Raw genomic sequence first — 17,636 nt, forward strand, 5'->3', positions numbered from 1 at the left:
TGAAGTGATAGGTGACCTCCGCTAAGGAAAAGAGAAACAGTCTGATTATTCATCAGTCAGCTACATGTCTAACACACCCGCCAAAAAAAGAACAGTGAGCAGAACCTCCCCCAAACTTACACAAAGAAAGGGACACTTGATTAAAAAAATATGTAAATGAAGTTCCTTATAAAGGCCTGTAAGCAAGAAAACCATGATGAGACTTGTAATCTTACTGCTTTTTGCACAAAGTTATTGCATTTGACACACTTGGAAAATGCTTGATATTAAGGGTTTCCTGCCTAGGGGAGTGACCAATTTACTACGGAAGTTACACTGTTGCAGAAAGTCTTCTCAGCAAGGACATTTAGAGACAAGATCTCAGTCAGCACTTCCTAATAAAAAGTAAAATTGCCAGGAGTTAAACAATAAATGAAAGGGAATGCAAAGCCTTTTGTTACTAAGTGCAAGAATTGATTACATGTACACTTATTCAAAGGATTAAAGCAGTTAAGGCCATTTTGGCTTTAAAACCAGTTTCCTTTTAAACCAGTACACAGCCTTGCTGCATTTCAATTCATGCATGACTAAGTTTTTTCAGTTATTTTTCAGTATCCCCACTTAAGTATACAGAATAGCCGTTATTGGCACAGGCTGTGCAATCACAACAGAGAGCCCACGGAACTGTCTTTTGGACTGCAACAAACCTTCTCTCTAACAGTCTCTTTGAAAACACACAAGACACTAGAATAAGGTGGTGACATGGGCTTCCATAAGTTAGAACTACTCTAATACTATACTTGAAGCCGTGATCTGTGTCTAGGAGCTTCCTAGAGTGGATGAAAGTCATATTAATTCTAGGTTACACATCAAGAAAAATCTTCATTTTGGAACTTCATAAAACAGCTTCTAACCCCATCCCTTCCATCCCATTCTGCAGAATATTCTCCCCTCCTCCAAATTAGGGGAATATGATCACTGAAATGGTCCAGGTTAAATATACAGATGGTATTTTAAAAAGCATCATCATCTCGGTGACTCCAATCACAGTACAGTTACACAGAAAATAAAAGAGAACCACCAAAGGAAGAGAGCTGTAGTGCAACAGGAACCATCCAGAAAGTTCTTAAATCGGCTCCATCACAGAACTTAGTGCACTGAGACACTGATTTCACTGTAATCAGTGAAAAAAAAAAAGCCCCAAATAGGGGGATGTAGGAGTGAGAAGGTCTGTTTCAGAAGGAATACACAGAAACTGTTGTGAATGTGTATTGTTTCAAAGAGGCTATCAAGGCTCTTAATCCAAATGTAATTTGGACAGGATGCTTGTCACCCTAGTCCACATTCTCATTCTAATTAGCAGAGTCCTCTTTACAACCCCCCCGAGGCTGATTCCGAGCAAAACCTTGTATTCAACTTAAGGACAGGCAACTTCCCACAGGTGGAAGGATAACCATACACTTTCCCTGAAGATGCAGCTAAGTAAATAAGCAGCCTTCCATAGCTGCAATTTCAACACTAACGTCAGAACAGCAATAACATACTGTTGCTGGAATTGTGCTTCGATTTTAATAGGATTTCCAGATATAATTGAGCATGAAGGCTACAGCAGCCAGACAACAATACCTGGGCTATCAAAGCCCTCGCACTATGCTGTGACAGCACACAGGCAGGAAGGGGTTTTAAGTCGCAGGCTGACCCGAAGACAGAAAACGAGCGGGCAGAAGCCGTGACTACTTCTGAATGGCTTCTCAGACTAAAACCCACATTTCACAAAGAACACGAAGCTGCTACCCTGCTTGCAGATGCCTAACCCCCGCCCAAAACATCCCGGTCACACCACAGAAAGAGGGTTCATTTTTCGGAGTTCAACGTAAGAGATGCGAACGCGACGGAGGCGGCAGAGCCTCTCTAGCTGCACACACGACCCAAAGGCAAGCAGCCCAGCCTCGCCAGCGCCATTTTAGATAAAGCGAGACCGAGAGCCGAGGGCTCCTCGCTCCCCCTACCCGCCGTCCGCCCCCATTTTCTCATCTGCGCTGTCGGCAGCCGAGCTCAGCCGCCGCCGAGGGAAGCGCCGCCCGCCGCCAGCCCGGCGCAGCCCCGGCCCCCGAGCGCTCAGTCAGTCAGCCCGCCCCGGCGACAGCGCCGCTGCCCGCCGGCGCCACCCAGCACGAACGGCGGCCGCCGGCTCCGGCCCCCCCTTCCCCTCAGCCCCTTCCCGGCCCCCTTCCAGGCAGCCCGCCAGCCCCTCCTGGGCGGGGCGGCCGCGGCACCGGCTTCCCCCCCGCTCCCCTCCTCCAACCCCCGCCGCCGGGCTCGCCCTCGCCGCCCGACCCCGCGCAGAGGGGAAGGACCGGCTCCTCCGAGGAGCGCGCCCCCCTCCCCTGCCCCCGGAGCCCGCGCCGGGCGGCGACAGCGCCTCCCACCAGCAACGGCCGGCTAACGGGCAGGCGGCGCGGGGCAGCCCCGCGCACCCTTGCCTCAGCCCGGGCAGCCACCGCTCACCTCGCCGCCGCCTCAGCCAGCCAGAGCCGCGCCCCGCTCCCCCGAGCAGCCTCCGCTCCAGGAGTGGCGGCAGCGCTCGGCGGGAGGAGCGCCGCCCCCTTCCGCTCCGCCGGGCGCCACCTTCCCCTCTTGGGGGAAAATGCGCCACCAGCGCCCCACCGCGCAGGCGCCAGCCTTGCCCCCTCGGCTCATTAGCAGTCGGCGAGGGCCCCGTCCCCTCGCGGCTGTCGCGCGCGGTGCGCCCTGGGAAGTGTAGTCCGCTCGACGCGCAGCGCCGCTCTTCGGGCCGGTACGAGCGGCGAGCGAGAACAACGTCACCCGTGAGCACCCTCGGCGCCGAGTCTCAGTTTCCATAGTAGTGGAGAAAAATGATGTCAGTATTTCCGACGCGGCGGCCAATGGGGCCGAGGGAAGGGCGGGCTCTGCGGGCCGGGGCCCAATGGAGGAGGCGGGGAGAGGGGCGTGCCCGTCGTCCCCCCGTCAGTCAGTCAGTCAGTCAGTCGGTGTGGGAGGGGGAGGGGGACCGAGAGGCTCCGAGCCGAGCAGTCACCGCCGCCACCGCCGGGTCCGCGCAGGACGGATCGGCCCTTCCGCACGCCGCGCGGAGCCGCCGCGAGCAGAGCCGTTGCCGGAGCGTTGAGCGGGGGCCGAGGTCGGCCGAGGGGGCCTGGAGCTGAGAGGAGGCTTCGCTCCGTTCCCTTCCCTCCGCCCCCCCCCCCCGCCTCAGTTCGGGGGAGTAGCGGGCGGGCGGGCGGGCGCCGCGGAACAAAGGTAACGGCGCCGAGCTGGAGAAGGAGCCCCCCCCCCCCCCCCCCTCCACCGGCAGCGCCGCCGGCGGGCGGGGAGGCGGCGCGGGGCCTCGGGGGGAGCGCGGGGCCGGGCGCCGGCGGCGGGGCGTGCGTGCGGGGGGGAGGGGGGCGGTTGTTTTTCTGCTCGTAGGGAGACTGCGGCGGGACTCGCCGATCCTCCTTCCCCCCCCCAAACACCCAGCGGCGGGGCGGGGGGGAGGGGGATCGGCTGCCGCCTGCGTGCAGGAGGGACCGGCGGCTTCTCCAGCCCCCTCCGCCGGGAGAGGACGGAGCCCCCTCCTCCACACACACACACACACGCTCCGTGTCCCCGCCGAGCAGGTCGGGCCCCTTTCTCCCCGCCCCCCTCCCTCCCCGTCCCCGCTCCCTTCTTTTCTTCTTCTTCCTTTTCTTCCCCTCCGCCGCCTCCCGCCCTCCCTCCCTCCCCCCGCCCGGACCCGCTGCGCCGAGCCGGGGAGTTGCGGCTGTTGCTGCTGAAACTCCTGCCGCGGAGTCAGCGCTTTCCTTTATTTGAGGGGGGGGCGGGAGGGGGGGAGAGGAGGAGCCGCCGCGATCCGGAGCCGCAGCCCCTACAAAAAAGCGTGTGTGTGTGTGTCGGGGGGGGGCTGCTACCGACACCCCGCTCCCCCGCCGCGCACACAGGCACTCTTCCTTCTACAATGGAGGAAGAGCCTCCCTTCCTCCTCTCTCCCTCTTCCCTCTCTCCGGCTCCCCGCGGTAAAGTGGGGAGGGGGAGTGGTCCCAGGGCTGGGACCCCCCGCGGGTCCCCTCCCGCCGCTTGGCGCCTGGGGAGGGGGCGCAGCGCCCCGGGGAGGCAGCCAGGGACGCCTCCCCCCCCCGCCCCGCGGCAGCCGAGGAGGCTGGGGGTGGGTTGTTGTTGTGGCAAGTTTCTCCTCTTCTGACAGAAATGGCGTCAATGGCAGCGAGTGTAGGGGAAGCCGCGGTGTGTGGGAGCTGGAGGGGAAGCAGCGGCCGAGGAAAGAGGGCAGGGGGTTAACCGGGGAGAAAGGGGGGATCCGGGGAAGGAAAGGGGGAGTTTCGGGAGGAGCCCGGCGCCCCCACCCCGATCCCTCCCTCCCCTCCCCCCGCTCGGTGCGAGCGGCTGGTGCGGTGCCTTAGCGCTTTGTTTTAAATTCCAGGTCCAGCCTCGGCCGCTCAGCCCCTGTCGAGGCTTTTACCGCAGCCTGAGCTCATCATGAAGGTAAAACACTCGCTTGTGTGCCTGGGAGGGGAAGGAAGGGAGGGTTGCACGAAGAAATGCTGTCCTATCTGTCAGTCCATCTGTCCCGAGCCCGGTGCGAGGCTCGGTGCTGGTGCAGATCCAGACTGCGGGCTGCTTCGCCCCCACTGCTGTGTTTCGGTGCCTTAGCTCGTTTGCTGACGGTGGGGCAGGCTTTGCTCCGCCGCGTTACGCTGGGGGAAAAACTGTTAAGTTCGCTGAGTGGGGGGGTTGTTCTCCTTCAGAAACATTGTTTGTAGGAGAATAAGGACATGGCTGCCTGGGCTGAGCTTGCTTCATGGAGGAGCAGGGGACAGTCGCCCTGCTTGAGAAAGTAACGTTGCAGGGGAAATGCTGGCTATACAACCGCGTTTACCTGAATAGAGGGTACACGGTAGATTTACTTACTTTCTATTTGTTAATAGGAGTTTTGTTGAATGAATAATCTTGATATGATCAGGGAAGGTGCATGTAAGATTCTCTGCAGTGAAATGATTGCTGTAAGGTGCAGAAAGATTTTCAAACAGGTTCTAATTTTCTTCTCAGTGCTCTGTAGTATTCACATACCTCATTGTCACTCATTTTTCTTCTCTTAGGCCTTTCTAGACTATTTATTTTCAATGTATTATGCAAGTTTTATAGAAAAAAAATCGGATTCATGGAATAGAATGATTTCTTCTGCATGTGGCAAAGATCAGTGTACCTAAAAGTAGTTTTTAACAATTGGGTTTGTTATTTTTTTTTAATCATTTTGCTGATATGTCTCGCTCAAACAGCTGTTTATGTTACCATGACCCCCATGTAATTCAGCTCTCACTCCTGCTGGGCTGCAGTAAATCTCATTTCAAAATACCGTAAATCTTATAAAAAATAATTGTTACAAACCTGTGATACATCATCTCTTTGGTATTTATTAATAAAAAAGAGCAGTCTGTATGTAGGGTCTTGCACTATCAGAGTTGTGCCTACTGTCTGTGAATGACTATTATGTAAAATGTGTACCTAGTACTATATTCACTGCTGGAAATGATAAATGATGTGGACTGTTTTAATTTCTAGATTGATCTGAATTGCTGAGCAGCAAACTAAGTCTTTTTGTACAGCTGTTAAAGGTTTAGCATGGTTTTTTTACTTTGGTGACTTAATGACAGTATCTTTTAAAAAATGATGTTTTAATTGCCCTCCCTCTGATCTTTCTTTAACAAGTGTTAAGATCTAAAATACTGCACACATCTTTCTCATTAAAAGTAACCTATTTATGAATTTACAACAACAGGCTGTTGAAGTAGTATGATATGGAGCTTTCCAAATGTGGCTCATTGCCTAGTGGGGATACAGGAGATGGAAGCAAGAGAAATAGGAGGCAGTATAGGGAGCTTTTTTCCCCCAGAAGGAAAACCACTTATTTAAATGACAGCTAAATTTGCATACATTTCTAATATTCTTTTTCCATGTAAACAAATCTTACAGTTACCATAGAGATTAGGTTCAGATACTGTGGTTATAGAGCCATATAAATATGTAGATAGACAGTTGGGAGGATGAGGAGGTCGAATCACAAGTGGAATGCAAAGTGTTCTGTGAAATAGTGATAGAGACCCACTTCAGGCTGAATTGAACATATAACAAATGCTTAAATTTAAAGTAGCAAATACAGAAACCTGTTAATAGAGCCATATTAAAAAAAAAAAAAGCTCCCAGCTTACTTATTCTTTGATAAGGTTTGTGCTACTATTGCATTTTTATTTACTTTTTAAATCTGGATTAATTCTGTCAGGGTGTTCCAATGCTAAGTTTAAGTCTGCAGCTTTTGCAATTTGTATGTGTGTAGGGTTAAACTTACATATGCTTGAGGTAACTCCCCAGTGCTTTATTTACTGTGCCCTGTAATGTTAAGTGAGGTTAATCTGTAAGTCATTACACTGATGCTTTAGTTATTACAGTGAAACTTTTAACAGAATTGTAGCTCAAAAGAAATTTCTAAGATTCAACAGTCTAACCAAGAGTGTTTTTTTAAGATTTTAGGAGTAATACAGTGCATCAGTCTTTCTGCCTGGCTTAAATTTGTAATTTATTTTCTAAGCTTACAAGGATACAAGTTAGTCCAATAAGAAGCAGTAAGGGAGAGTGCTTAAGAGAATTATTAGCTTTCTGTTCGTATCACCACAAGGTAACATTGACTATACTAGATCAAGATACTGTTTAAATATGACTGTATATCTGTGTGCATTTATTTTGTAAGTTATTGAAAGAGTATGCCTCAAGGACACTTCAGCATGTAGAGAATTTAATGCTTTAAGGCCTAGTTTTACTTTGAGTCTGCTGACTGCAGACTTGCTGCTGACTGCACGATTGAGGCCTCTGTTTTTGATTTATGCCTTGGTCATTCTTTCATGTGCAGAGGGTTGTGTGTTCCGGTGCACAGAGCATTAGAACTGGATTCCTTGTCAGTATCTTTGTCTCTCTGGGTGAACTTGAACAACTCATTTAGCTTTACTGACTCATTTTTCCCATCTGTGTAGTATGGATAGAATGTTTATCATTCTTTGTAAAACACAGTGAGGTATATTTAGGAAGAGTGCCAAGGCGTATTGATAGAAAGCTGTAAGTCACTCATGCTCTTGCATTTCGGAACCCTCTGAGACAAGAGAGGTGTGCTGCCTGCTAAGAGATTACCACCTCCAAAGCTGTTGATGTAATTGTTCTCCCAGCAGTAACCCAACTTAATCCAAGTAAATAAAGTCCCTTGTATAAATTAGTAACTTTAGCCTATTAAGTAGTCCTCCCGTGGACTGCAAAGACCACTTGAAGGCAGTCTTGAAATATCTTGAAATATGTCGTACAAGAAGTATTCAAGTCTTAACATAATTGTGCTTGTTATTGTGATGTTCTACTAAATCAGGCTTTTTCCTGTGTTGAATGACCTCTGATCGTAGTTAATACAGTTGTATAGATAATGGCTAGGACAATTCATATGTTGCAGTGAAGCTTTTTTGTTTAACTTGGGCAGCTTCTGCATAAGGTCTTTTCACATTAAGTATGCTTCGAAAGCATGTAGAATCTGTTTGATTATTTAAAAACTAATTGCATGCCATCAAATTACTACCTACTAAGTAGGTAGCAATATATATAAAAACATTATTATAGCTTGTTTTTATTTTTTCCCCAAAGCTGGGAAATAAACTCCAGGAAAGCAGAGTCTCTGCTTTTAAAGAAAAAAAGAAACACAAGTTCGGTTTCACCAATGATTTGTACCAAGAACTATTGTAAATAGCCTCTGAGATTTTGAATATGTATCGCGGCATTTGCTTGCTATTTAAATATGTGAATGAGGGTAGTATACCCACTGTAGTTAGAAAGTTCACTGCTGACTGGAGATAAAAATAGTGGATGTCCCAGAAGCTAGAGCCATGCACTATGAATTAAGTGATCTAAAATGCTTGTTTAAATGTTTTGACACTATTTGTATGTTAAAGTTTTTCAGTCTTTAAAATACAAAATATTTAATGGTTGTAGATATTTCTGTTTGGTAGCCCTAGATGTTCCTGAGTGCTTGCTCAAAGCTGCCACACTAACAAATTAAGGAAGCTGTGTACAGTTTATGCTGGATTTTTATTCTGTTTTTAATTCATCCTGAATTTACATTTTGGTTTCAGTAGTCTTTTGTAGTGACCTCTCTAGCTCTCCACAGAGATCACTAGTGCACGCTGATGCTCTAACTGCTTTCCTTTAAAGCCAGTCAGCCAGCTTGTATTCTCTGCCAGTATGGCAGAGGACAAAAGTGAAATATCTGGTAAACTTTTCAGTCACTAATTTCCAACTTCGAGCACAAGTCAGCTGAAAGTCCTATTGCTCTTATGCAGCCTGGAAACCAGTCATGGAATGTAGTGACCTTTCACTTTCTGGTTAACTATTTGAATTACAGCAGGAATGGAGATATATAAAGGAAGAATACCATTAGAGTATTTTTTGTGCTGGAGGTAGGAGAACAGGTAAGTCTTAAGAGGTGGTTTTCCCCTGTCATTTGTTTTTGCATTATGAAAAATTATTTTCTTAAATTCTGCCCTGATGTTCCAGTTTGAACAAGTGATCAGAGGCAGTTATTGACTTCCTCATGCTTGCATAATTATGTAGAAAGGAAAGCAGACACCACTTGCACCAAGCAATTACAAGTCATGTTGGAATAATCTATGTTATTTTGAAATTAGTTATTTGCACTTTTGAAATGCCAATCTTAGTATATTTTACAGTGGCTAAACAACATGGAATTCTTGAAGTTAAATCTGCATGTTTAGTATGTGACTGTTGAGTAGCTGAGTGTGTTGATAAGAACTCAAAGGTAATTAGACCACCTAGTGGAAAAAAGGCTGTGTTAGGCTGAGAAGACTACAGTTGTAATAAACTACGAGCATTAGAAAAGTTAAGTTGCCTGTATTATTATCTTCAAAGTTGGTGAAGGGTTTTTGGATCAGTGCTCTTACAGCAGCATGACTATTGTATCAGGATACTGTCTAAGAAAAATGTTAGTAGACAAAATAATGAATATGCATAGCTTCACTAGAACACTGTGAGGTGGTTATTCAGTTCACTTTGTAATCTGAAACAAGTATACATGTAGTGCAGAAGCATGCTGTGATACACGTTGTGTGTCTGTGTTTTCAAAGAAACTCTGCATTGTAGTTGAGAAGCCTTTCAAAACAAAATGCAATGGTTTTGAGGCATTAGGCTTTACAGTCACTGTCAAATACTTAATCTGACTGCTTCGCCGGTCACGTAAACTGAAAAAAAGGGGCTGACTTTGAGAAAGGTGGAAATGATACTGTTATCGCAAATTGGTTTCAAATTTTTGTTTAAGTCCTACAGATACACACATTTTCCTTAGAAAGATATGCTTTTGTAATAGGCTGAAGACTAAAAATAAAGGGAGATTGAGATTTCCTCATTTGAAAAAGTAACATTTTATAGAAATACCTAGAGCTTAAATTTACTTGGTATCTTTGTGTGATACAGAGCCAGCCAAATGCTAGATTAATTATCAGTTCATACTTAACTTGAAAGTAGTTAACCTGGTGTGAAATGCAATAGTAGGTTCTCTGCTGTTCTGCTTACTACAGTAGGCACTTCAGCTGTTTTTACAGAAATGTACAAATCGGAATAAACATGGATCTTGAACTGTTTTGCCTTAAGTATGATTTGGGTCACAGCTGAGAAATGTTGGTAAGTCAGGGCTTGTATGCTGCTTGCTTTTTAGTTGATGTGCTTCAGTAACAAATACTTCTTTTCTGCCTTTCCGATTTAGTTGTCCAGTTACTGTGCTTACTACCACTTACTGGATATTTGCTTCTGTGTGCATGGAATGGATTTTTAAAGACTTCCAGAAGATTTCAGAAGGCCTCCAGGGAACTAAGGAAAATTGTTTAGCCTTATGCATAAGCTAAATGTTAGTGATTTAATAAGTGTTAGAATAATTATTTTAAAAGGTTTTGATAGAAAGGCAGAAATCTGGGTGGTTGGCTTTGGGTTTTTTTTGTTCTTTTTTTTTGTTAACATGGGATGACCAGATGAGAGCATATTTCAGGGAATTCAACTATGGAAAAGACAGCAAGCCACTTTGATATTCTGTACTTGACAAGACATCTATTTTCCTTCTGAAGATTAGTTTGAACCAGGGAAGAAATTGAATAAAGCACTATTGTGCCTTTTTTTTTTTTTTTTTTGGTTGGCTTGGAAGGCAGCATATAAAGCAGTCATGACCTGTTTAGCAAGAAGTGTTTGTAAGCAAGCTCTGGAAAGGCAGCTGTGAGACTGTCAGAGCAGGGTGGTGGAGGGTGTTGCTGAGTTACCTGTAGAAAACTAGGACTCAGGTGACCTGCCTGCATTATGTGCAACCACTGTGTGACAGTGACTTCCTGAGTGAGTGTATATTAATTAATTGAATGTGGAGTACTATTTTGGGGTTTCCTGAACCTATGGGGAGCACTATGAAGAAGATTTTTTTATGAGCTAAGCAGAAACATTGTAGTACCTAACTGTGAGAAGGTATTTTCCTTACTGTGAGCAAAAGTGGTAGTCATCTCCAGTTAACCTGGAGTTACTTGCTCCCATTGCTGTTGCCTTTGAGCCTGTATGTGCTCTGGAGTGAAGAGGGTAGTGTAGTATGCCAAGGAAAAGACCTTTAAGCATCCAGAGCTCCCAAATTATGTAGTGTTTGATGGTGACGTCTGCAGACCACCTTAAAGAGTGCGCTATTTGGAGACAGCATTCATCAGTTGTCATTTAAGCTAAGCATGAATGCAAACATCTAAGGAGCTCTGTTGCAGAGCAGATCACTCAGGCTGGACTGACTGGTGAATAACACCGTTCTTGGGCAGTGAGTTTGCTGTTCTTCTCTTTGTTTAATCTGTTGGTTTGTCCCCCAACAACCTACAGCACAGGATTTGATTTCATAAGTAGTTTGTCTAATTAAGTTTGTATGGTCATGGAAGAATGCAGTCTTGTCTCTTTCTTCCACTCCTGGCTGTTTTTTCTTGTTGTGTTTTGTGCCAGCAGTCCATTTGTGTGGTCCCAAGGTGGACCGAATCAAACTGAAATTAACTCAACAACGATCAGATATATATACTCTTCAGTTGCAGCCAGTCCTTGACTTGGCTGATCCTTATGATTGGGGTGGAGGAAGAAAGGAGAGGAAAGCAGAAGTACACCAAGACTGATTTGGATTGGTTTAAACTGCTTGCGAACATGCGTTCTTCCCCATCCCTCTGCCGAGTTAGCAGTTTGCAGTCATTAGGCTAAACATTTTGTAAACTGTCTGCAGGTGAAATTGCCACAGAGGTTTTTCTAGGCTTGACTGCTAGCCAGAATGCTGCACTTTTCTATAGGTTTGAAGTCCGTGTTTTCTAGGTGGTGTCGAGCGTAGAGATTAAATGGAATTGATGCTGTGACTTGAAGGTGACAAATAAAATTTAATTTTTGGTATGATAAACATTGATTTCAAGTTCAAAAGATGGAGAGGTTTTAAAGAAGACGTGGTATTAGACTCAAAAAGGAAAGTATTCGAAGTATTTTTTAAGGAGGCCAACATACGCTTTGCTTCCTCACCTCCCCCAAATTCTTATTCAATACTTTGAAAGAATACCAAGACAATGTCTTTTTCCCCCCAAACTAGAGAAACAGTTGGTGTTATAGTTTTCTGGAGAAGAATATTTATAAATACTAGATTTCTGTGCTGTAAAGGTGACAATCTTCATGTAACTAATACTTATGTATATATTCTGACGATAGGTGTTTTTACCAATGGGTGGAAGAATTAAGCAATTGTGCTACCTTTATTCCAAATTAAAACAGTCAGAAATGATAAATTGGGGAGAAATTGCATCACTCTGATAAGGAAATCGAAGGGAATAGAAGTCAAGCTTTTGATTCTTTGTATGTTAAGAAGGCCCAAATATTTATGGGTAGATTAGTGGAGACCCAGTGACAGTCAGGAGTTAATGCCAGCTGGAGATGGTAGAGTAAGATGTACAACACTTTCTGCTTATTACCAGAAACTTAATGCAAAAGTTTGGATGACATTTGTTACCTTCCTTTCCAAGAACTGGGGTTCTCACTGAGCCTTTGTCTGGGATCCTTTCCCTTTTCCCTCTTAGAAGTCCTTCTAATATTATTGTTCATTGTTTACACTGTCCTTCTAAGGGCAGGGAAATGGGATTTGACTTCAGCAAAATTCAGAACCAGGTGTATCTGATGCAAGGTTTCAGCTGGTAATAAGTAATGTAATAGGGAGTAATTTTTTTGGTTTTTTCACATTCTTTTCTGATCTGAAGAAAGTGTTTCCGTTTGTGGCAGGGCAACCTGATCCACTGTGACAATTTTTTTTTCTTCAGATTTTCAGCTATCCTCTCAACAGCAGATTGCAAGTGCTAAATCTCTTATTTGTACATTTAAAATAGTTCACTTCATGTTTTCTTAAAGATAAATGTAGAATACATTCTTCTAAGATCACAAAGAATGCTTTAAATTAATTTATAGTGGTGGAAGATAGACCTTCCAATATCCTGTACGAGTGTTTAAGTGAAAGAGGGTTAGCTTAATCTTTTTGTTAATGCTGTGACACTTAGGTTAATGTAACTTCTTTTCCTGGGAGAAATAATAAGGGGTTGAGACATTCTGGAAATGAGTACATGTTATACCAGCATTTCAGAATTCAGGAATTTCTAATGGAATATGCGTTTTCCCTTTTTAACTTCTTTTGCTGCACTGCTTATTGAAAGACAGATGTTGCTGTAATATTAAATTAATGTTACTTCAAATTACATCACTAAACTTAGAAATAAAATATATATAATTCTTAATCTTTGTGCTTCCATAAATATAAAAGCATTTTTGAAAACATACCAGTAATTTTATAAATTTCCGCTTGAATTTCTTTAGAAGGTTGTCATGCTCGATGTGCATCAAGGGAGGTGGTGTAGTACTTTAGCATAAGTAAGACTGCCCTAGAGTTTAAAAATTAGGGTATGATACGTACCAATACCTTGCTGCCTGAAACAGAGACAAAAATGCAGACAATAGTTCAACTTGAAGTAATTTCCATTTTGTGAATGCAGATTTATTCTGAGGTGCTCTTCCAGAACTTTATAATGACAATCCACATACATTTACCCATAGAACATGATTTGGGTAACTGTGCAGTGTCTTTGTCTTCTTTGCAGAATTTCATGCCTATTTTCCTGCAGTGGTGGACAATTTAAAAGACGTTAAAGCTTGGATTCATTCCTTTACTTATAGATTACTAGTGCAGCTTTTACATTCCTAAAAATCAAGTAGTAAAAAAGATGATGTTACCTGTTGATGGACAGGATTGGATATATGGGCTGGAACCTGCAGAGTCATACTTAAAATATATTCTGTTATTCTTGATCCATTTTGGAATTGGGCTGCTGAGGCTGCTGTTTTAACTGCATTCCTTGGAATAATTTAACATTAAGTTCCAGAAAATATTAGTATGTATATTAGATGTCTGTCTGCAGTAATTCAGTTTTTCTTTGTTGGTAGTTCTTTGGCTGTTGAGCAGATACTCTGATTTCAGTTTACTTTGCCTGATGCTAGCCAAAATGTTTGGATTGATAAGATAAACATATTTCACTGTATTAAAATAAATCTCTTATTTCATACATTGCCTTTTCTCAGATAATACAGAGTATATATTTATATGTACACTTACAGTGTAGGGTGATTCAGGTTTTTAGAGGCAAGTAAAGTGAATGAGTTGCTTTTGTTACATTCTGCATAGTAAGAAAAATCCTCTGTTGATGACAGCATAATAATAGTATATCAGTGGTAAGAGAGATAGATGTATGTCCTACTGTGACAGACTTTTTTCACTGGTAGTGTACATGGCATCTGTAGCATCTAGATAGCAACTCAAGTGGTAGTAGGTCAGGTTTAAATGAGTGGAATGTTGTAATTTATATCTCTTCAGTAGCACTGATTTCAGTTCAGTAAAATTATACTTACTCTATTTTGCATTAAAATAGAGAGCAATCCTACCTGTTTCTGACTGGAATAACTTGTTGTTCAACAGCACTTAATTGAACATTTGAAATGTTATAATAAAATCTTAATTATGGTTTGACAATAAATATCAAACACAGCATCTATTATGTGGAATAAAAATCAGTCATGATACTTAAGCTGGCCTGATCAAGTTTCTCTAGATGTGTATATTGTATTTACTTAGTTGGAATTTTGAGGAAGCAAATCAGCTTTTATGATCTTCATAGAAATATATATTTAAAAACAACCCAAAAGACCCCCCCCCTCCAAAAAACAAACAAACCAAAATCAAACCCCAAACCAAAAAACCAATCCTTCAGGTGCTTGATTCCAGACATTTCCAGTTACAGTTCCAGAACTTCGCTATCTTACTGCTGTAGCTGGATATCATTACTATGCTTGCTCAGAATTAAACTTGGGAAGAAAAAAATAGACTGCAATACTTAAATGCCATCTGCAAAAGAGACTACAGGAAAACTCCTTAGTCTTAAATGAACTGCAACATATTTTCTTTTGTCTGGCAGTTTCTCTTAATACAGCTTTTGTGCCCACTGAAACAACATTCCAGCCAAGTACACGAACGAGTATGTGGGCACACATCAATTGCTTTGAAAGGCCAGTGTGAACTCTAGCTGGGTATTCTGCTTCTAGCAGTGGTGATGCACAATATTTCTGCGAAAGCAAATATTACAGTGGGCTGATCAGTCATATGGTAGTATTGGAAGATTACGTTTATTCTTTAAGCTGTGTATTTCAGAATTTCTCTTCAATTATCTTCTTAGGCTTAGGGAAAAAAATGTTGATCATAAAACTATAATTAATTAGAATTTTGTATGTAGTTGATACTGTAACCTGCTAATTTGACAGAGACACTGATATTTTATTGACAGGCATTGTGAGAATGCTGCATTGTCTTGGGTACTGAAGACCTCTTGGGAGGTCTTGTTGAACTTTTGAGAACAGAACGAGGTTTCATGTGGAAAGTAACAGTAGAATTGTTGATGTACAGAAGACTATCAAGTAAAACTTGGATAGACTTCTTCTCTTTCACTTTAGTAATCCTAAATGTTACTTTTTGAAAAGAGGCTAAAAAAATGAAGGTTTTAGTATAAGAGGCTTAAAAACTTTTAAGAAAAAAACTGGGCTTTACAGAATAGTTTCAGCACACTTGAAAGCAGTGAATAGAATCTCATATCACCTGTGCAACTTCAAAAATTTTACTCTCTATTTTTTTAATATGTTGGAAGAGTTTTGTGGAATCAGAGCAAGGATCTTTCCTTAAATAGCCACTCCCTGGAAATGGCTGCCATTAGTCACAGGCTAAGCCAGCTGAAGATGTTTTGGAAACAGGTGCAGCGATGAGTAGCCAAAGAAGCTGAAGCATTCTGGGTAGTTAAATTGGATAAAAGGTATGAAACAAGTAATTTAGGTCCTTTCATTTCTTAACTTTTGAAAGGTAACCTAGCTGAATACTAGCTGCTTGTATATTGTTCTTATTCCCCATAGTACTACGGTGACACTTTTACTTTCTGTGTAGTGCAAATCTAAAATACATTAAAACTATTCATAATTATGCAGCACTTGACAATTTCCTCTTAAACTTGTCTTCAACTGCTTATTTCTCTTTTCTTAATATCTGTGTTACTTCTAATGCTTGCGTTCTTGGTTTGCTATGGGTATTTTCTGATGGAAAATTCTTGAAAGGGTTTTCAAATAGTGGAACTTAGTTGAACAGGAAAAGCTTGCATCTCTGGTTTGGATAATTGCCATATTGATTATATTTAGCTTTTTTCCCAAAAATTCCTTTCACAAACCTAAAGCTTAGATGGTGAACTCTTACATTTAGGTAGAGAAGAACTCTGGAAGACTAGTGCTGTTGTGGAGAGGGATAAAAAAGAGAAATGATCAGTTTTCTTGTAATACCCTTGCTACTGACCACGCAGGAATATTTGGTCAGTAGTATTCTCAGAAAATGTGTTGAGATGGGAGAGGAGTTTGTATGTGTGCTTATATTTGTTAGATATCTACAAGTTATGAACTGTGTTCCTACAAGTTAGGAAACTTGTAAAACTAGCTCACAGAAGAATATTCTCTAAAGAACACTGTAGTTTTTATGGGGAAAAAAGGCAAAAATTAAAATTATGGACTTAAGATTTCAGTCGTAACGTGGTTTTTTTTTTTTTTTAACCATGTAAAATTGTACTGAGTTATGTACATCTTCCTTCAGAAGACATAGTCCTGGCCTTTCTATTAGTCTGGGGAAAGTGGGATATGCAGATAAACTGTTGGCCTTTCACAACTTGGGGGGTGGGGGAGGGAGTTACAATTTACTTAACAGTTCGAGGAACTGTCTGTCTGAAAGAAAAGCGCACTGTGAAAAATAATTGTCTATATTTTTCTGGCAGAATATTACATTAGTGAAAACAAAGTTTATTCAATAGAATATTCTGCCACAGCAAGGCTCTTCAAATTTAACATCACCCACAGTAGCTCAACCAGAAGTTGATTTGTGGTATGGGTTGCCTTGTGCTATGGTTTGGGAAAGCAGCATTGTGATTTTTGTTGGGATTACTTCAGGTTCACTTACGTGGTGCTTCTCTTGGGAAGTTTACAGTGCAATGTTGTGCAGAGATACCTGTGCCAATATGGAATTAGTTCACTTGTCAGAGTACAAAGCTCAGCATGAGTTATAATTTACTGTAGTTTTTTCAGATAAATTACTCACTGTACTAATTTCTGTGCTGCCCTAGCTATCCAGTGTCCAGCTTAGTTAAGGCATCTTTATTCTGCAAGGATATGGATATATCATGTGTCAACAGTGGCCCAATAGGTGCTGGTAAGAAAACACCAGTAGATTTAACAGAAAATGTTCTTTCCTCTCCGAGGCTCAGATAATTGGTTATGTGGATTATATAGCTACAGTCTTAACTGATTTACTGTCTGCTCTTCTTGACTGGGAGCTTTCTGTAGACTTAACCAACCATTTTATAGTAGTGACAGACTAAACTTTTGAATCTGTTTCAGAATCTTGGATGCTTCTGCATAGTGCAAGTATGTGTATAGTCATGCTAATACTTCACTTCTCTTTAACCTTGCTTGTGTCTGACTCCAAAAGCTGTCTTGTGAGTGTCTTTAATTCAGTGGTTTTTGAACAGTGATCTGCAGGTGCTGTGGGTTCTGTAGCCTGCTTCTAAGGAGATCTGAAGATACAATTAAGATAAGCAAGCTTGTTGTTTTTTTTTATTCCCCTCCCCTTTTTTTACTGGGAGAGGAAGCTGAAGAATTGTTTGACTATTTTGAAAGATGTAATATCTTTCTATAAAGTTATATCTATCTATCTATCTATCTATATATCTGCCCAGAAAGATATTATGCAGATATATATTTATATTGTTGTAGGACTTACAGGCAGTTCAAGGATGGTAAGACTACTCCAGGCATCATAAAACGATAGCCTCTGCTGGACTAAGCCGAAGGTACTACTGATGTTTTGCATGTGTATAGTTATTGTATGCTATTTGTATCGTAACTAATGTAATGCTAAATAATTGTTTATTAGGAAGAAG

General features: G+C 42.6%; 1 protein-coding gene across 2 annotated transcripts in view; it reads left to right on the plus strand.

Moving 5' to 3' along the window:
• Positions 1-2,984: 2,984 nt before the first annotated feature.
• Positions 2,985-17,636, plus strand: part of ARID4B (AT-rich interaction domain 4B) — a 93,957-nt gene continuing 79,305 nt past the window's right edge. For both annotated transcript variants that reach the window (XM_052805359.1, XM_052805360.1), the window contains exons 1-2: positions 2,985-3,258; positions 4,436-4,497. In XM_052805359.1, coding sequence (XP_052661319.1) covers positions 4,492-4,497 — 6 coding nt within the window. In that variant the 5' untranslated portion in view covers positions 2,985-3,258; positions 4,436-4,491. The remainder of the gene's footprint in view (positions 3,259-4,435; positions 4,498-17,636) is intronic.

Source organism: Harpia harpyja, chromosome 13, assembly GCF_026419915.1.
Source record: "Harpia harpyja isolate bHarHar1 chromosome 13, bHarHar1 primary haplotype, whole genome shotgun sequence".
Taxonomy (NCBI): domain Eukaryota; kingdom Metazoa; phylum Chordata; class Aves; order Accipitriformes; family Accipitridae; genus Harpia; species Harpia harpyja.